Source organism: Rhododendron vialii, chromosome 5a, assembly GCF_030253575.1.
Source record: "Rhododendron vialii isolate Sample 1 chromosome 5a, ASM3025357v1".
Lineage (NCBI taxonomy): Eukaryota > Viridiplantae > Streptophyta > Magnoliopsida > Ericales > Ericaceae > Rhododendron > Rhododendron vialii.
In genome coordinates, this window is record NC_080561.1 from 40,522,895 (window position 1) to 40,542,912 (window position 20,018).

The 20,018-nt window shown below is 39.8% G+C and overlaps 3 protein-coding genes across 7 annotated transcripts in view; 1 reads left to right on the forward strand and 2 right to left on the reverse strand.

The window, feature by feature from the left end:
• Positions 1 to 20,018, forward strand: part of LOC131325993 (high mobility group B protein 1-like) — an 85,080-nt gene that overhangs the window by 43,324 nt on the left and 21,738 nt on the right. The gene's annotated exons all lie outside the window — the stretch shown is intronic.
• Positions 1,366 to 8,820, reverse strand: LOC131325980 (vacuolar cation/proton exchanger 3-like). 4 transcript variants are annotated; one of them, XM_058358511.1, is made up of 13 exons: positions 8,266 to 8,820; positions 5,008 to 5,258; positions 4,661 to 4,728; positions 4,501 to 4,529; positions 4,106 to 4,302; positions 3,723 to 3,935; positions 3,238 to 3,369; positions 2,921 to 3,037; positions 2,773 to 2,826; positions 2,561 to 2,677; positions 2,387 to 2,480; positions 2,236 to 2,304; positions 1,366 to 1,724 (listed from the first exon to the last, which is right to left on the reverse strand). In XM_058358511.1, exons 2-12 carry the CDS (start codon positions 5,245 to 5,247, stop codon positions 2,243 to 2,245), a joined length of 1,323 nt encoding a protein of 440 aa, XP_058214494.1. In that variant the 5' UTR covers positions 5,248 to 5,258; positions 8,266 to 8,820; the 3' UTR covers positions 1,366 to 1,724; positions 2,236 to 2,242. The 4 variants fall into 4 exon arrangements, with proteins under 4 accessions (XP_058214494.1, XP_058214495.1, XP_058214492.1 ...); XM_058358512.1 differs by lacking the exon at positions 8,266 to 8,820 and adding an exon at positions 5,435 to 5,514; XM_058358509.1 differs by lacking the exon at positions 8,266 to 8,820 and having other exon boundaries at positions 5,008 to 5,403.
• Positions 11,665 to 19,701, reverse strand: LOC131325989 (uncharacterized). The gene is made up of 7 exons (XM_058358524.1): positions 19,605 to 19,701; positions 19,445 to 19,506; positions 18,775 to 18,908; positions 18,042 to 18,187; positions 17,710 to 17,781; positions 12,247 to 12,354; positions 11,665 to 12,161 (listed from the first exon to the last, which is right to left on the reverse strand). Exons 1-7 carry the CDS (start codon positions 19,651 to 19,653, stop codon positions 11,938 to 11,940), a joined length of 795 nt encoding a protein of 264 aa, XP_058214507.1. The 5' UTR covers positions 19,654 to 19,701; the 3' UTR covers positions 11,665 to 11,937.

The following is a 20,018-nucleotide window of genomic DNA, read 5'->3' on the forward strand; positions in this document are numbered from 1 at the left end:
AAGCCAATTATTGCTTAAATTCTAAGAAAAAAAAAACAATAAATCAATTTTTTCTGTCTAGGCTAAAAAAAATTGGGTTTCAATCATAATTTTTTACTTTTAGATTCTTCTTGTTCTGAAGAAATAATAATTCACAAAAAAATTGACAAAAAACTAATAAATACGAAAAAAATTTAAATAAGGATAAAAAAATAAGCCAAATAAATTAATAGGCCTAATTCAATGACTTTTTAAAATTCTGAATTGTGAGGGGTTGTCTAAGGAGTGATTTTTTTTTATTAGTGTAATGAGAATATGTAAAAAGTGTTTGAATAATTTGTGCATAATAGATTTTGTGAGTGAAAGAATAATCCAAATCCTAAAAGGTCTTCTAGGTGTATTTTTGGATTATGCATTCTACAGTATAGTTTATTACTTTACTTTTCCGAATGCGATAAGATGTATTTAAGTCTAAAATTTTTAGAATCAGCTCTCGAACGTTCAAAAAGCAAAAATATATAATACGTAATGATAAACTTGATCAACAGAAAACCCCTTAAACGGATTGGAAAAAGGAAAATGATGCTTGACTTCTGGATGGATGAATTCAAAATTGACTTTGGACGCATCTGTATCTGGACTTGTACTCGCATATTTGCGTCTCGAGGTGTTTAATCATCCAAATGAAAGTCATTTCACGATCCAAATCATTTATTTTGGAAGTTGATCAAACATTCATATCTATCTCTCATCTCAAGGAGAATACATTGTATCCATCTAAACCGAACATATTTGTCAGAACAAATATGGACAGTCAAACTCTGACCATGTATTTCTCTTTTCGTAAGTAGTATGATTTAACCAAACTTTTGCCAGTCGGATGTCTGTTTCCATTTGAATGTTTAATTTTACATTTGACCATTGTCATCATCAAAGTCGCTAGGTTATTTATCCTGCCTTGTGAATTTGATCCCACTCCAGACATTGTACAAGGTACTCCATAGGATTGAGGACAATTTCGAAAAGGGAAGTCATCAAACACAACAATTTGTACAACATTGTGCACAATATGCTAATGTGGCACTATTTCACAGGTAATTGAGCGGATTTGTTACTAATACCAAATGAAGCAATGACATGTTGTGCATAATGTTATACAAAGTGTTGTGTTTGTGCCTTCGTCACTTCAGGCGCCGTAGCGGATTGGTAAATATGGCAATTTCTTACTTTTGGAGTCTAAGCCATAATAGGATATGAAATATTTTTTATTCCTTTCTATATACGATGATATGGACAGATGGAACTCTATAGCTACATACTATCCATCATTTTCTTTATTGAAACCCCAAAAATATCCTAAAATTATCAAATGAAGCAAGAAACAACTTGACATGAACAAGAATTGCCATTCATTGACTACTGCACCTGAAATAAAAGCAACAACTCTTGTACCACCTTATTCTAATTTTGAAAACACAAACTAGCCACCAAAAACAGCCAACTTGGATATAACATGATCTCTTAATTTCTTGAGCCTACTCCTCGAAAAACAAGCTCAAATTGTTCCAAACAATATCCATCTCGGACTCTGAAGGCGTGCAACCTCTTATATATATAAACCAACGAAAACGAATAACTCTTTAGGCAAGAAAACCCCATCCAAATCAAAGAATAACAAATGCATCCCATCTGTTGCGCATCTGCATTCCTCATGTGTATAGCCAGGGACTTCAGAAGGCCAAAGCCTGCATTCAACAGCTAATAGTTATGTCTATAGCACCGACTCATTAAGTGCCACCAAGTCACATTATGTGGATGTAGCGCTGATAAACGAACCAAGCTACTCAAGTTCTACTAGTTAAAAGATTATTCGAGTAGGTTTGTTACACGAACAAACCAAGCTTGAATGTTTTTTGAAGTTTCCAAGGTTTCAAACAGAACTTGACCAAGCTACTACTCAACTAGTTCAACTTATGATGCATTAAAAACTCAAACCAATCGAGATTGGCTCGTGTTCGGTACAATTAAAGCTTGTTTGAAAATGCTTTTGAAACTCGTTAAATTTTCAAACCAAGCTTGAACAATTCAGTGCTCAGTTCATTCGGTTGGTTTATCAGCCGTACATGGGTATGGACCATTGAGGCCCACTGATCAAACAGGTGCCAAGCCACATGATACGACTCAATGATATCTTTGGAATACTACTCATATTGAAAGTTTACATGATTATAAGGATGTAATCTAGAGTTAACCAACCTAGCTATCAAGCTCTGAAGATTCCCCCAGTTGATGACTTAACTCCCAAATCGAGGACATTTGCTTGGTCTGAAAGTCATGAAGTAAGGATACGTATGTGTAAGTATACAATTTCAATGTAAATCAAGTCTAAAATGGTCAAAGTGCTTACTGATTGTTGGTGTTGGAGAAACAAAGAAGCATGCCCCAATGACAATGTAGCATAGAAGGAGGACAAACCCTTTCATGTAATGAGAAGTTCCATCCTATAAGGTTAACACTGAAGTATGTTAAATTATTCATAACAATTGTTAACTACGGTCATGAAAAATATCAATGATCTTGCCTGCAAAGTGAAAGCTGTTACAATAATTGACAGAGCAAGAGAGCCGGTTTCAAGGAGATTGAAGTCCAGATCCATCTTAATACCACAAATCCAAGCGGTAACTACGCATAACGGGACCTAAGGCATATTAATTTAAACAACAATCAAAATTGTTTTCCAGTGTCTTTGATCAAGGTCATGGCAGTCTGGATCGGAATAATATGAATGCTTACCACAAACACGGCAATTTGAGTTGCGGATCCCAAAGCAACTCCCAACGATATATCCTGCATTATATAACACAAAGAAGAAAATCAGTAATCAGATTACTGAAACTTAAACCAAATGCTGTAGTCATCGAAGAAAGAGGATATCACTGACCAATTTGTTTTTGAAAGCAAATATGACTGCCCCGGCATGTTCTGCTGCATTTCCAACAATTGGTAGCAAAATTATGCTGATGAAGCTGACTGAGATGCCCCAGGATTCAGATGCATTCTGTTAATGAAATGGGTAGGTGTTTGGTTACTATGAGACATGCAAAAAGAAAGTTATTTTACACTACAGTAAAACAAATTCTGTAAGAAAAGATTGTTTCTAACCGTTGGATGAAGTGCCAAAACAAACAATTAGATAAGATGATTTGGGTTCCAGGGGCATGTTAAAACTCCTAGTTGGAAAAGCGCTTGTTTAGTTACCTCGATTGTGCCCACAACAAATTCAGACAGTAAAGCTATGATGGCAGTCATGGCAGCTAGCCAAGCAAATCCACTCCAGAATCCTATCACTGGTGCTTCTTGCGATGTCAGATCATCACTATCATCTTCTTCCTGGTAATTTGCAAGGATAATAACGAAAGTGAGGCATTCATACGCATATCCAGTTTGTTAGATGCTATACTGTTGGTTCAATTGATGGTGGTGTTAAAAATACAGGCTAGTTGAAAACAGCCGTAGTTATTCAGAACCAAGGGTAGACCTGGGTGCAGGTTGGGTTCATTATTTTAACAAATTCATGACAGAATTTTGTCAGCTGCCAAGGGGTGAAAAAATCCAACTTTAACGCTGTTTCAGGGGGCCCAAAGCTACTGTGAATGGAATGTGATTGATCTTATACAGGTAGAACCGTAGAGGAGCTGTTTTCAAATGTATAGTCCATCCCTTAAGGAAAAACAAACAATCACCTCCTGTGTTTCGAAGACTTGCCGATGTGTCCACAACTGGAAGACAAGGTAAGCAAAGTAGCCAATTAGCATGATAATGCTGCAAACTCTCGACAACAGAAGGGTTGGTTTCGCCGTCATGGCAACAGAATTCCCTGTATATCGGAACATCAAGGGCAGAATGTGGCAAAGCAATGCCATCAACAATAGTAGCGAGTTCACATCCCCTTGTCTCTGTTCAATCCAATGGCCATATTAATAATAAACTTGCTCCATTAAAAAGGTACTTTCAAATTCTTGAAAACAATTTCCGCTAAAAATCGAAAAGATATGAAAAAAATGAGTGTCTTTCGTTTTTTTTAACAGTTTTCTGAGATATAGGGCAAAAAATTATTTTTTCTTACTCTGTCAAATTTTTGTTCCTTTGTAAGGTTGGCAATGCCACCACAAAAGAGTGAGGTGCCAAGGACAAGGAGAAGGTTTGATAGGATGGAACCCAGCAGAGAGTACTTCACCACATCCACTTTGTATTGGATCAGAGCAAATATCGCTATTATAAGCTCCGTTGCATTCCCGCATGTCGCATTCAGAAGCCCTCCCACTGTGAGACCAATTTATTGAAGGTAATTACAAAATGCTAAAGTATATTATCAAGGAATTCGAATAGCGGAATATCATGACATCCAGAACTTCAAATTTCGATATTGAAGGTAATTACAAAATGCTAAAGTATATTATCAAGAAATTCGAATAGCGGAATATCATGACATCCAGAACTTCAAATTTCGAAGAAATATACCTGTGGGACCTGTGTAGTAAGCAATTTGCCTGCAATATTTGAGAAAAATCAGGAACACACATACACATACAAAATAGTATCAGTTGAGTAGCTAGTGCTCGTAAATGAACAAAGATTAATAAAGCAAAAACAAGGTAATACATTCGTTGAGGGGCCTTACTCTGTCAGGAAGCTAACACGTTCCGCTAGAGGGGTGAGTCCTAGTAAGCTCAAAGCAAAAACCCACGGCTGTTTCGGATTACATAAATATATGTGGTTAGATTAAACAATCAGGATACCATCAGCTGCATCAATAAAAATGAAAAGGAATATCACACGTCTATTTTTTAAATAGATTTGTAAGCGGAGACTAGGTTATTATCTACCCCTTTACATCATAGTACACTGACTTTTCATATGAATATTCTAACCAGAATGAAGTGGCAGTGTCAGTGTCAGTTTTAAAAAAGTGACACCACTAGTGATGATCGAACCATATCAACTATCAGTAGATGCCAGAAAACTTACATCTCCAAATCCATAACACTTCGCTACAATAGCTGCTGGAATGGCCGGAAAAAGAACGGAAAGCTTAGTCCCTAAAATGACCTCCTGAAGATTAGCCAGCAACAGTCTAACAAGCCCGCAGGGGACTTTGGAAACCAGGGCCAAATCAGACTTTTTGCGCAGGGATGAGGACGACATGTTGTGCGCCGTCCGGCCATGCCTAGTCTCCTTGCTCAGGCCCTTGATGTTGCCGTTCTCCATTAGCCATGGTTCTGTTGAAGCCATGTCTGGTTAACTGACACAAACAAACGTACTTTTTCTACACACCGTACCAGAATCCAGAACAAGACAGTGAGTGATTCCAGTGAAGTGCAAACTAATATGTCTTTAGTGCAATATGGGGTGGTGTGCATGTGTCTACTGTTATAAATAGGACCGATGACAATACCTTTTAGATGCCTATGTCTTGGTTTATGAACCTTCCACGAAGCTTCCTGTTTTTTTTTTCAGCAAGAGATCGCTTGAACCCACTCCTGTCACATGTCCTCTCTCAGTCGCGCAATGAGGTACTTCAACAAAAAAAAAGAAAAGAAAGAGAGAGGAATATGTCACACAGTGTTCTAAAACTTGCTACTCGGTAGTCGCTCGGCCAGGCACCTTGGAGCGAGTACTCAGCGAGGAATACCTTGTTTTAGAACGCTGATGTCATGTCGTTCAAGACGAGGGGTTCAGGACAGGTGGAGACACAGGACCTTTGCTATATGGTTCTTGATACATGGTGTGTGTGTCTGCGTCCGCATATAAATGAGAATTTTTTTTTGAAATTTTTTGTAAGTCGAGTCTGTTTATAGGAAATGATCAATTGTCCATGTTTGTTTACCAGTCCAATCAGCAAGCTATAAACTTAATTAGGAATCGATTTGCTACTCAACCAGCTATACATATACATTGCAGTCCTCGTGGTGCTATAGGATTTCAGCACATGTACCGTCAATTCCATAATCTAAAATCAGTCCAGTGTAAAACAAAATTCTCCAATATTTAAGTCTGTTTAAGGCCAAAAGTGGAGCAAGAACTCGACTTTTCAAAAGTCTTAACAGTTCTTCTTTAGTTGAATGACCCAACTCACTATAACTTGTTTGCTCTTTTGTTTCTCAGTGGGCACACTGAGAACTTCTTTCCTGAATTAAGATTCCTGTAAATTGAGCATAGTTCAAGTGGCTGTATCCTTAGAAGAGAAGCATTGAACACCGACCCCGTTGGGCTAGCTAACCTAGTGTACTAAGACAAAAGAAGAAACGAATTAAGATTCTTGAGTTGGTTGGCAAACTATCAGAGATTCATATTAGGACCAAACAATCCTTTGGACAGGCCTAATTAACTTGAATCACACGCAATACCTTTCAAGCTCAAATATGTGGCATGTGACTGGGAATGGGTATTTCATTACGAAGCTAATCCCAAGATAACGACATCATAAGATTATGACATTCCATGGGTCGCACAGGGACACGTAGTAGATTATATCTGCACAAATCTACTTTTAAGCTCATATTATCACTATTTAAACAAAATGTGGTGACTCACAAACTATTTAATTTCTTTGTTTCTTGTCTTCAATAAACTATTGCAAATTTCATTTTTTTACATGGTGAACAATAACTGCAAGTTTACTGCAGTGTTGATAACGGTAGACAGATAACTGCTATATTGTTACATTTGACAATAATTGTAATCTTGATTCTAGCTTTAGGCTTTCATTATCTATCTGATACCAACGCAAATAGAAAATACCAGCACTAGTATTTAGAAGGCCTTGTGCATGGTCAGGGGGGAGAACCAAAAAGACAAATAAAGTATGAGAAAAAAAACTTGTACGGAGTACGAAAAATTGTACTCTGGTTATGAAGCTTCCTTGAAATTTCGAGACTCGAAAGAATACAAAATAGATACTTGAGGTGTTGGCAAGTAAACATATTTAGACTCAAAAAGGACAAGCCTCCATGGTAACCATATGTGAAGGCAAATTCTCACTTGACATCAATTCTTGTAGATATTATACTGAGAATATGTAGAATAACAAGAGGATTTGATGGTCACATCTAAGAAGCACCGTATACAACCAAGACATGAGATGTTACGTACAAAGTACACTTGAGCTAGCCAAAATGCCAAATTGAGGAAACTTCTCCCTAGGTTGTGTTGTGGGTCTTAATTCACAACCCAAAGCTGGCCACCGTGACCTATAAATTACGTATCCAAATTGCAAATGCTCTAAGAAACAAATTGTTTTTCATAGTAGTGAAAGGGGAAAGAATAGTTCGTTTTGTGCTCATCTCGTATCATCATTCATCCATTCTGAGTTCTCTAAGCATACAATTCTTTCGCTCGGTTCAGTCTATCGATCAAACTTTTTCTAAGCATTGCATTGTCCCTTATATCTGTGGAAAATTTAGAGGTTTTCCCCCCGAGTGTCATGACTCCAATCCCTTGGTCTTAGCCCTCGAAAAATTTAAAGGATAGTCACTTTTAATTGCCATGGTTATGGGTATTAACTTCATTCGATTTGGTTTCGAAATCCTCTGGTTTCTTTACCGAAATTTTACATACAGTAGATATTTTTCTCATGAATTAGTCAAAGGAATAAGTTCATGCTTCCTACTGGAAGATGAATTGGATTGACACAATCCAGAATTTTTCACTCTGGAGTCAATATGAATACACTTGTTTACAATGTCCATCGACTTATAATGTGATCTTTTACATAATATTCACATGTTTCCCCCTAATTTTCCCTCCTACAGCATGTGGTTCGTTACAGGTGGTTAATGAACCAAGCTATTCAGACGCGACACCTTGAAAGCCATTTTCAAACACATTTTTGAAGCTCAATTATGTTTTTAGCTCAAACACTTCACTACTCAGCTCGATAAGCTTTCACCAGCTAAAATGCCTAAGCTACCCAAACCCAGTTCGCGATTGGCTCTATTAAAACTCGTCGGAGATCAAAATAAATATTTCTCAGTTGAGTTTTCAAACTAAGCTTGAACAAATTCGAGTCCCTCGATTAGTTCAGCACCCGAGATCCTCTTCACCGAGAAATTGGCGTACCCCTATACCGATATATTTTAGGTCGTTAGATTGTGCGATTTTTTTTTGTCCTAAATTTTTTGTACAACTTAATGGCCGAAAATACACCGGGAATTTCGATATAGAAGATTTGATTCCAAGTAATAATTGGAAGGAAATAATATAAAATCTATGTTACTTGGCATGTACCTGCATTGCATAGCGTACACGTAAATTTTCTTGTTCGGCATAAATACACCTATTCTGTTTCATGTTCGTCACTGATTTTGTTCTTGTACCCATCAATTTCGTGTACAATGACCGAAACCTTCCAAAAAGCTTCACTCCAAGAAACCGAGATAGGAATCCGTCCTTATCAAGTGGTTCACCACCGCACCTCACGTACGGACGGCTCCAGAACTTATCCACCACCCCCACACTCACTGATTGCATATCCGCGCCAAACCCGAGCCGGTTTCGTCGAAGCTTCGTCCATCTACTTCAGCATGTGGTGACTCATGACAGAGCCATACGTACAAAGATCGTGGGGGCACTGGCTCTGTCTCTCTCTCTCTGGATTTTAGTCCTAACAGTACCCTACAAATGAATGGGTGAGATGATGCGGTTGGTGGAATTCTAGGGTTTTTTTTTTTGTTACATGATTGAGGAGAAGATCAAGTGGTGGTTATTGAACTTTATGCTTCATTCCAAATTTGTTGCAAGAGTATGTTCCTAGAAGAATTGAATAAAATTTGATTTATTACTACACAATTGATTTGAGTTGATTCTTTTTTTTTTTAATCGGAATCACATTTCATTAAAGCCAAAAATAACAAATTACAGCAAATCCATCCGAAAACTGAGAATGGGCAAACATGCAACAAGCTATCACAAGAAAAAAAAAAAGCTAAGAAAATAGGTGACAAAGGAACACCGGTAAAACCGACATAAATTAGAGGACAGGTCTTAGCATATCTCACCGCCTCAAAGGGTCGAGTCACGAGAGGCCCTCAGCGTATCCCCTGGCTGCCCCGGCCTGAAGCACGCACCAAGTCAGAGACAAACTAAACTGAACCGATGGAAATAGGAATAAACAACAAAGAAGGAAATAAACACAGCCACCACGGAGAACTACCACTGATGCACGCCGGCCAAAACCCCGGCAGAGGAAAACAACCACCCGCCGCCGAAGATGGATGCACCAACTGGATCCTGAACCAGAGCAGTAGAGAGGTCTTCTTCGGAAAGCCCCCGTTGACACGAGTAGGCTCTGGGCACGGAGAAACGAAGAAGAAATCCGCCTGGGCTAAAACTCCAAAATATCGACTCACGGCGCCGATGATTGCGAATCTCCCCTGTGTAGATATTCCCCAAAGCTAAAAACTAGAACGCCGGGCACTAGGGCCAGGCCCCGGCCCTTATCCGCCTACTCCGAAGCCAAGCCCCGCAAGCATTATTCGCCCACCACCTCTACCCACCAGATCTAAGGAAGCCTCGGACCGGTAATAAAACCGAACTGGGAAAACCAATCGGTGAGAACCGGCCAAGCCGGAGAAAACAAAAAACAAAACGCAGCAAATAAAAAAACCCCAACACCCCTCACCTCCTCCACCGAAAACCCCCAAACCCTCACCACCCCACAACCCACATCCCAGCGCCGCACCAACACCTAGAAGATTTGAAAGGCTCGGAGCGGACCAAGCAACCGAAGGATCACTGGCAGAAGCCATGACCACCACGCTGATTGCACCAACACATAAACCCCCAAATCAATGGGTGAAAAACAGTAGCAAATAGGAGAAGAGAGGAGAGAAAGAGAGAGATGGAAGAGAGGAGGAGGAGAGAAGGGGGGACCAAGGGGAGGAGGCGGAGCCTCCTCCCAAACCCTAACCAGAGGCGGATAGTAATTTTTTATGAATTTCTTACTCTAACTTATTACATGATATATGTCTTTAACCGGACAGGAAAGAAAATTAGTTGAGATGCACGTTAGCTTGCTGGTGGCAGTCGGAAAAATAAAAATGAATGGAAGGAGAAAGGAAGGAAAGTAGTTAGATCGCCAGATATAATGTTTCATGAATTTCTTAGTCGAGAAACTTTTAGGTGTCCCCGGTATACGAGAGGGGTTGGTATCCCCTTCGGAAAGTTTCATCGGACTTTAGTAGATACATGATCGACATATGTGAAAATTGCAAAAAAACAAAAACAAAAACAAAACTGGGTTTCAATACAGTGTTTTTTTGATCCAGTTTTGGTTTTCTTCAATTTTCACGTGTGCCGATCATATATTTAATAAAGTCCGATGAACACGATTTTTGATATAATTTAGGTTCTCGCCGAACTCTATAAAATGAACGGAGCCAATCATCCAAATGTGATCAAAAAATTAAAAACTCTCCGGAGGGGATACTAACCCCCTTGAATACCGGAGATACATAAAAGTTTCTCTTCTTAATCTGGCATACATGGTCCGTCTTTGACCAGACTTATAAGGAAATTACTTGAGATACCCATTAGCTAGCCCGATTACCGTCCAAAAAATCAAAGAATGGAAGGAGAAAAAGAAGGGCATGTGGTCTGTGTCAACTTGGCGACTGATGTATGGCCCTTGCGATTCTCTACGATTTACGGAATCGTTTAATTTGGACTCTCGGGTCCGCCATTACCCTACTCCTGTAGATCATGCTTTTCTGAGGTCCCCGGTGGTGGATTTGGACAATCCGCATTATTCATTTTTAGAATTCGTTGACAATATTAATTGTTTCTCCGTCAACCAGATATCGATAATTATAATTTCATAGCACACACTTGTTTTCTCGAAAACTTAATTGGTGTGCACTGATTGGTTCGGGATTCAATTGTTTCGAGATAAATACATTTGCTGAGTGTGCATTTATTGATATCCGATTACTACTAATATTTTGGGACGGTTAACGTCAAATCCGATTTTGCGAAAATAATGGATGAAATGTGATGATGCGATGATATTATGTGAAAATTGGATGCAATGTGTTGATCTCGAGATGTACCTGAAGACACTTTCCTTAAACTTTGGAACATGAGTACATGCTACTGAATGTCATACACGTCAAAGCGCAAAGCTGGCTCGAGTCCGCATGAACTTCTGCTAACATAATGAAGTATAACCAGCACCCCCAACACCCTTTTCTTATGCTTGTGCGGCTATGATAGTCATATTGGGTTCCACAAAAATAGAGCTATAAACCAATTAAGCAGCTCACGAGCTTGACTTGTTAAAGCTCGGCTCGGCTCCTCGAGCTCGAGTTTTTGACTTGTTTAGTAAAAGAGTTGAGCTCGGCTCGACTTGTTCAACCAAAGCTCGGCTCGATTAAAAAGGCTCGTTTAGTAAATGGCTCGGCTCAGTCGTTTACAGCCCTACTGACAGAAGACTGCACCAGGCAAGAAGCACCAAGATAGCTTTTGTTGCCTAATCTCTCATTTTTGCGTCAACGGCTTCAAAATGGCAGCAATTTATTTCAAAGCGGTGACAATTTCTGTTCTATCAAAGCAATTTCACCCAGCAAATTAGAAAGAATCAAGGTAAACGTCCAATTCCAACTACACCAATCAAAGTAACTAGGCAGGCAGTGGCATCCAAAAGCTCAAAAACTTAAAAAGGATACAAATGGAAGTACATAAGTAAATTCTCAGCGTCTGTGATGCCAGCTCTTGGGAAAGTTTAAAACCCCCTATGTAGACCACTGGCGTGTAACTTTTTACAACTAGACAACACAAGAAAAATACTTGAGCCAAAGTTACTAGTATTAGCCCACATCATTTATCATTCACCCATGTCGACTTCTGGTATGGGACGGGTATCACAGGAAGCAAATTAAAGTAGGAGTATGGATCAACTATCATTCAAGAGAGTACGAGTTGAACCGCAGTCTCGCAACTGAGAACTGAAGTTCGGGTTGTTCCCTTGGCAGTTGCTCCAGGCTTAATGCAATACACACGGGAACCTAAATGTTGTACTTCAAGACCTGCATTCTCACACCCATTGAAGAAAAGTGACTCGTCCTCCTTTCCAATTCTGCGTCTCCAACTCATTAGAAATGCTGGATAGGACAGTCCCAACCACTTATCTGTTGCGAAAAAAGTATACATATAATCAGGTACAGAAAACTGTTCTGTGCTTTGTCGAAGCTAATAGAATCAGCAAGCATGTACCTCCGTTCTGTTCATTAATCATCTTGGAATCTGCTTCATTAGCTTTAGGCTTGTAAGACTTGAGGAGAAAGGACAGCGTCTTTATTAGATTAGCATACTGCTTCACATCTACAAGCCACAAAGTTGAAGGAATGAAGAAAAGTTATGAGTGGAATCCGAGAAAAAAGAGAATGCAAGAGTTATAACTTACAAGCTAGTTTTTTTTTTGGTAAGTAATTTCATTTCACCAAAAACACAGCAACTACAAAAACAACGGGGCATCCCCCTGAACAACAATACAATGAACAACAAGGATATACAAGTCAGCCATTATTTATCCTAAAAACTCTAGAGCTAAGTAACCAATCATCACAAATTTGCCTATTAAGGCAAGAAAACTTTACAGAATTGAAACAACAAAGCTTGGCTCTAATCGCATCAAGAATCGCTGCAGCTAGGCCATCTACATCCCTGCTCTTGTTCTGAAATACCGCATGTTACGCTCCCTCCACAGGAAGTAAGAAGTTGCTGCCAAAGATAACTTGTATACAGTACGACAAAAACTTTTACCTTTCCTTTGAGCACTAGCCCAAATAAGCTCCTGATGCAAAAAAAGAGCCCCTCTGGAAATGTTATTTTTACACAAAACACGGCTCCAGATCATTGCAGAAAATTGGCATTCAAAAAACAAATGGGCATGAGACTCTTCACAAGCCATACACAACACACATACTGGATTAATGGATATCCCCCATTTGGCTATTCTATCCTTGGTGGAAAGACGCTCCAAAATTGCAAACCAAAGAATACTCCACCGAGGCACATTCTGGCTAAACCATACTAACAAATGCCAGTGTTTAAAAGAACACCTATGTCTGCATGACTCCCATGCTGTCTTGACAGAGTAACAGACATCTGGAGAAAGAGTCCATCTTACTTTATCCTTAGTCAATGGATTAGGAAGAAAATTTGCAGGAGTGTGATGCATAACCGCCATCATAACTCGACTCCTCTGTCTTGGCCATCGCCAATTCCCCTGAACAATAATGGAGGATACTTTAGCCCTCAAAGCCCTGCCCCTATTTGTAACAATGGAATCTCCGAACTGCTTGTACAATAAACCAAGGGGGTGCCAATTATCAGTCCATAGAAACGTATCTTCTCCATCCCCAATGCAATACCTGATCCAACCTTGGCAAATATCCCTTAATTTGAGAAGCTTCCTTATTACCCATGATGCATCATTCGGTATAGGAATTCCCCAGAGACTATGCCCTTTCAGAATGTACATATGCACCCACTTTACCCATAGCGAATCAGCGTTTAAACTCAAAGCCCAAAGGTGCCTAATATTGGAAGCCTTATTCCATTCTTTAAGGGACCTAAACCCCAGCCCACCTTCATTCTTTGGAACACATAGATGCATCCAACTGACTTTAGTACCCGTATGCTTCATGTCAAAACCCGACCATAAGAAAGCCCCCAACACTCCCTCAATCTCCTTAATAACTTTTTGAGGCAATATAAAGATAGAGCTCCAGTAGGTATGTATACTACAAAGCACAGACTGAATCAATTGGGCCCTTCCCCCATATGATAAAAATTTCTGAGACCAACTTTGAATCCGAGCCAAAATTCTTTCTTTAAGGACAATACAATCAGCAGAGGTAAGCCTTGAGTTGATTAAAGGCACCTCTAAATACTTCACAGGGAGATGACCCTCCGAAATACCCATTAGATAGATAAGAGACAGCTTAAGAGCAGTAGGCACACCAAAAAAGTAACAGGCACTCTTCATCATATTGGGCTGCAAACCAGAATAGCTATGAAACTCCTTGAGGGTATTCATAATGATTCTCAGAGATTCTTCATGAGCACCACAAAAAACAATTAGATCATCTGCAAACATGGCATGGGAGATCCCTAACTCTTGGCATCTCGGATGGAATCTAAAATTACCATTCTCAATGTTAAACTGCAGCAGAGAGGAAAAAGCTTCCATGATAAGTAAGAAAAGGTAGGGGGAGATGGGATCCCCCTGCCTTAGGCCTCTAGCTCCTGGAAAGTACCCCACCAGCACACCATTCATCATCATAGAAAACATGGGAGTAGTAACAAGCCCTAATCCAACCAACAAAAATATGCGGAAAACCCATAGCCGCCATGGTGTCTAACTAAAAATCTCAATCTACAGAATTGAAAGCTTTCATGATATCTATCTTTATGGCACATCTAGGGGGCCCTGCATCTCTGTGATAATTCCTTATCAATTCATGCATAAGAAGAACATTATCTAAAATACTCCTCCCTTTAATGAAAGCAGATTGGGTTTGACTAATGACCAAGGGTAAAGTCTACTGCATCCGGTTTGCAATGATCTTTGTTATGACTTTGTACACCACATTGCAACAAGCAATGGGTCTGTAATCTTTTGCCATAGAAGGATTTGGAATCTTAGGCACCAAGGTCAAGGCTGTAGAGTTCCATTCCCTTAGAATATACCCTTTCTCAAAGAAGAGCATCACAGCTGCAACCAGATCCTGCCCTATTATATCCCAGTTCTGCTGAAAAAAAATTGAACAAAACCCATCCAGTCTTGGAGCCTTATCACCTTTAATAGAATTTAGGGCAGCCCAAATCTCATGAATCAGAATTGGCTTCACTAGGTCCTCTTTCATATGGGTAGGGACTTTCCTTCCAATAATCTGCTGTAAAGAAGCTCTAGCATCGTGTCTTTGCATGAATTTTGTACCCAGAAGACCTTAAAGTATTGGATAACCTCGTGTTGAACGCCCGCAGGTTTATCCAACCGAATTCCATCAGCAGTAACCAAGCTAAGAATCTTGTTCCTTACTCTATGAGAACTAACTTTATGATGAAAGAACTTTGTATTATTATCACCAAGCGCCAACCAATTCACCCTCAACTTTTGTTTTTTAAAAGATTGCTCTGCAGCACTTAATTCCATGTATGTTCTGACAGCATCCTTTTCCAAATCCTTAATGCTATCATCCCCTGGATTTAGTAAACACTGAGCTTGAAGTAATTCCATATTGGATCGAGCCTCTATAACTCTTCCAGAAATATTCGAGAAACATTGGGAATTCAGATTCTTTAAAACAGGCTTCAATCTTTTGAGTTTAAGAGAGAAACCAAGCATTGCAGACCCTGACTGAGGTTGGACCCAAGAGTTTATAACCAAGGCTTTAAACTGATGATTCTTCATCCAGAAATTGTAAAATCTAAAAGGCTTTCTACACCTTGCTTTCTCAAAAACAGTAACCAACAAGGAGCAGTGATCAGAAATACCTGGACATGAGCTATAGCTTCTGATTCAGGGAACAAATCCAGCCAACCACCATTGACCACCACCCTATCTATCCTACTCATATTAGCACCACCACCACCTCTCTGATTAGACCATGTGAACCAGCATCCCTCGGTAACCAACTCCTCCATATTTGTATAAAAAAGGCATTGACAAAATTCAGAAGCAGCAGCACTATCAAACCCCCCCTACTCTTTCAGAGCTTCTCAGAGCAACATTAAAGTCTCCCATCTGGATCCAAGGGGAATCACCAATAGCAGAATACAGAGATCTCATGGTAGACCAGAGAATTCTCCTATCAGCTACAGAATTAGCTCCATAAATAACTGAAGCATAAAACATCATCTGAGTACATAGACAAGTAACTTGTACACAGAGCAATTGAGTAGAACTGAAAATCAAAGAGACATGCAGACGACTAGGGTCCCAACCAAGAATAATCCGAGCAACCTCTTGATTACCAGAGTAATCCAAAAAACACCAAGAGAAAGGAAAACTTCTGTTGCAAATGGTAGAAAGATTATCCTTCCTTGCCTTAGCTTCCAAAACACCACAGAGGCTCAAACGCTGAGAATCAATAAGGGATCTAACCTCTTATTGTTTTAAGGGGTAGTTAATACCCCTTATATTCCAACTAGCAATCCTAAACTTTTTGTTCTTCCTTCCCCCCTTTCCACCACCACCACCACCTTTGGCAGGAACATTACCACCTCCCTTCTTTCCATCAGGAACTGGAATTGGAGTGGACGGAGATTGAGGGACAACAGTGAAATCCGACACAAATTCCATATCCAACATAGCACACTCAACAGTTACCTCAGAGAGTTGCTCTATGTACCGACCATGGAGGAGAGAAATCGTACCGCCGGCCGCCGGCGGGCCGTCTCCGGCCACCGGACGGCCGATCCGAGCCGTCCAAAAATTCTATAAAAAAAAACCGATGGGGCCTAAGCGGGAATCAACGGCATCCGAGGTGTGTAGGGTGCTTGATCCGAGCACCCATTTTTCGTGTATATACACGTATATACATATATACACGAAAAAAGGGTGCTTAGATTAAGCACCCTACACACCTCGGATGCCGTTGATTCCCGCGAAGGCCCCATCGGTTTTTTTTTTTAGAATTTTTGGACGGCTCGGATCGGCCGTCCGGTGGCCGGAGACGGCCCACCGGCGGCCGTCGGTACGGTTTCCCTCCCCCATGGTCGGTACTCATAGCTTTTCTGGTTACCTCATCCGGTAATCCATCACCAGTAGCAACAGGTAGAGCAGTAGCCTCAGGAATTGAACCAACTTCCATATTGAGCCCAATGGCATCCAAAACAGCAATTGCTAGGCACAGAGATTACCTTATCCCCTGAGAAAATAAAAACAGTTTGCTTGCCAATCTCAGCACTAACCAACACAGGAGGAGCATTCTTAGTTGGAGAGGTTGAAACAGCTATACCACTTTTAGTCCTAGTAGAAATAGAGGCAGGCATAACGGCACTAGTATCACTAGTAGAGGCAATGGCTGCCTGAAGAGAAACAGGAGACCGGAGTTCCGATTTCAATTATTAAGAATACTCAATTTAAGAAAATCAATTACGGGCTTTGGAAAAGAATCAGGCTGTCCGACACCATTTGCCTGCTCCTTCAAGTTTAGGGAATAGATGAAGAAGTGGAACTATATTGAAAAACCAAAGAAAACTGGTTTTCAAGGGAAAGATGTCCTTAATAATTTTCATTCCAGTCTTGGAGCCTATATCAATCATTTTACGGAAGGTAAACAACAGATGATAAATCAACAAACTGCCAACGATTTCTTTTCATTTGCAACCCAACTGATAGTATAAGACTTCAACTTCAACCACCACCTGAGCAAAAGCAAGATTTGAACTACTCAAGACCCCTAATGGAGCAAGCATGTAGTTATAATAACATGATTTAGCATGCTAATGACATGAACTGATATGCATGAGTTCAATCCTAAATTACAGTTCATTCCTGTGCTAGCCTACTCCAGACTTCATGTACTCTTTATTGTTTTTTGATTCACAAGAACTTGACAATTATATGTATCTCAGACATACTTGGACATTAAGTCAAAGTCGGACCACATATTTGTAGTACAGTATAGTTAAATCTGCTCAGCCAAATTTAGATTAAGCACTTACACAACAATATATCGCTAGCAATAACCAGATCCCAATCGGGCTCAGCAGATGGAAAGGCATCCCCCCATGAATCTGAAAACACAAAAATGCTTAAATTGTATCAACAAGTGAACAATTAAACAGACACAGATGAGAGATCTACGACAGATATCAGGTCACATATTCATTCCATCACTTGTGTCACTGGAACTCATAAAATCTCGAGAACGAAAGTCAACACTCAAAAGCTCCAAATCCTATCCTTGGGAAAGGTTTTACTGTTTGTCTTCCTTACAGTTCTAGACAAATCAAGAGCCATAATGTTTAATGGGGTTACAGGAGGAAGGACTAACGCTTCACGTGAGGAAGGACAGGAGAAATGCCATTAGCACTACAATTATGAGCTATGTTCTCTGCGATTTCTTGATCATCATAATCTGATGTAGTGATGTCAAGTTGGAACGATTTTCTCAGGAAAATGGCCAAAGCTCCGGTTCCACTGGCACCGAATAGAAGAAGAAACGTCACGAATACAATCAAGGCATGAAAATACTCAAACAAATAGGAAAATTCAGTAACTACACATATCAATTTTGAACACTCTGAGATACATTTGCAAGTAAGGATACAACACAACATACAAAAAGTACACCCAGTTTGTACCCCTTAATAAGGGTCAGGGAGACGTAGATTGGGTACAGCCGTACAGACATAACCTTCAGCACTAAATGCACAAAGTACTTGCCCTCAAACTCGAACTCCCAACCCAAAAGAAGGTTAGTTGGATGAGAAACAACATAGCATAGGAAAAAGGACTAATAAGTGCAAGAAAAACATAGTTGGCTTGACAAAGGCACCAGCCACTTTCTTCACTTTCATATGAATCTAAGTATTCCATGATTATCTCTTGTTTCAGGTCATAATTCCGAAGGTGAGTAGCTTCCACTTTAGTTATCAACCATTGGAGGTTCAAATTCGTCAAACTTAACGCTTGGAAAGATAAAATACAAAAAATTGAGGCAATCCAAAGGCTGCAACTCAAATAATACTAACAAAGAAGCATTGAGTACATAAAAATGGACATGCCTGCCCAATTCAATGGTGCGGCGCCCTTCTACCCACGACCTCTGCTGAACCAACCATTCTGCAAATGAAAATGTCCCTGGCCAAAGCAAATTAGCATTCAGCTCGTGGAAAGAGAATTCTCGAATGAGCAACTCCTGCAAATGACACATACATACAGATGTAAAGAACCTGGTGTTACAACACACTAAGCATGGATCAATACCCAGAAACCACCATTTCGCTAAAGAAACAAGCATGTGATACAATAAGGCTTCATTTGGATAGACATGGATATCAATGAAGGGATTTAACACATTGAGAATAGCTCAAATTTACATCTGGCAACTAAAATCTGCATTTCGATGTTGAGTTTGGGAGCTTTATCATTATGAATTTAAAATCACACGTACTACGAGTTATTTGCAATAAAGATAGAAAGAAAATACAACTTTTCTTCATCTAATCCATCTTCAAATCTACTTTCACAAGCTAACTATAGCTAAACATCTTATACAATTGTTGAAACATAACACAATCCCTGCATTTGAAATCCACAACAATCCAAAAACTAACCACTAGCAAATAACGAAGCAACAGATCATTCCAAAGAAAGAGCAAATATAATCACCCAGCGGTCTAAGATAGGAAAAGACACTAAATACCCACTTTCAAAAAACGAAACTACACTAACCATTCCAGGAAATTGGTGACTTCTCTCCACGTAGCTCTCATGAGTCTTTGCCGTTTCGTCATCTGCAAACAAGACGGTGTACAAGTTCTTCATATACATATATAGGATATACACACCCATAGAGAGAGAGAGAGAGAGAGAGAGAGAGAGAGCTAGCTACCATCGTTGTCATCGAAAAGAGAAGACGGCGAGAAGAGAGCAAAATCCATGGCTATGCCTCTCTGCTCGAAATTAGGAGAATACAGTGGCACGCTGTATAGTGTATACTGTACTTGGGTTTTACCCGAAACCCGTTTTGTTTAACCCAGTTAGTAGGGAGATCCGACCCTGGAAAGGGTCCGCAAGGTTTGACTGAATAGACGCATTTTGGGAAAATGACGGCCAAGGACATGTTTGATAATTAATACCCTTTAAAGATATTTTCAGTATTAATAAATGTTCTCAAATGTTCTCAGCATATCCTTAACGGGTATTAATTATCAAAACACGTCCTGGACCGTCATTTTCCCACGCATTTTTCGAGTACGTGGCCGAGAGTTTGAGTGAGAAACCGCAAGGTTTCGAGTGTATAGCC

Excerpts from the sequence above, each read along its gene's own strand:
- LOC131325989 (XM_058358524.1), bottom strand. The coding sequence starts at position 19,653 with ATGGATTTTGCTCTCTTCTCGCCGTCTTCTCTTTTCGATGACAACGAT. Across the intron at positions 12,355-17,709 it reads TGCTAGCGATATATTGTTGT|ATGTGAAGCAGTATGCTAAT; the intron begins GTAAGTGCTTAA and ends TGTGGCTTGTAG. Across the intron at positions 12,162-12,246 it reads GATTAATGAACAGAACGGAG|ATAAGTGGTTGGGACTGTCC; the intron begins GTACATGCTTGC and ends TTTTCGCAACAG.
- LOC131325980 (XM_058358509.1), bottom strand. The coding sequence starts at position 5,271 with ATGGCTTCAACAGAACCATGGCTAATGGAGAACGGCAACATCAAGGGC. Across the intron at positions 4,303-4,500 it reads TTACTACACAGGTCCCACAG|TGGGAGGGCTTCTGAATGCG; the intron begins GTATATTTCTTC and ends TTGGTCTCACAG. Across the intron at positions 2,827-2,920 it reads TTGCTTTCAAAAACAAATTG|GATATATCGTTGGGAGTTGC; the intron begins GTCAGTGATATC and ends TATATAATGCAG.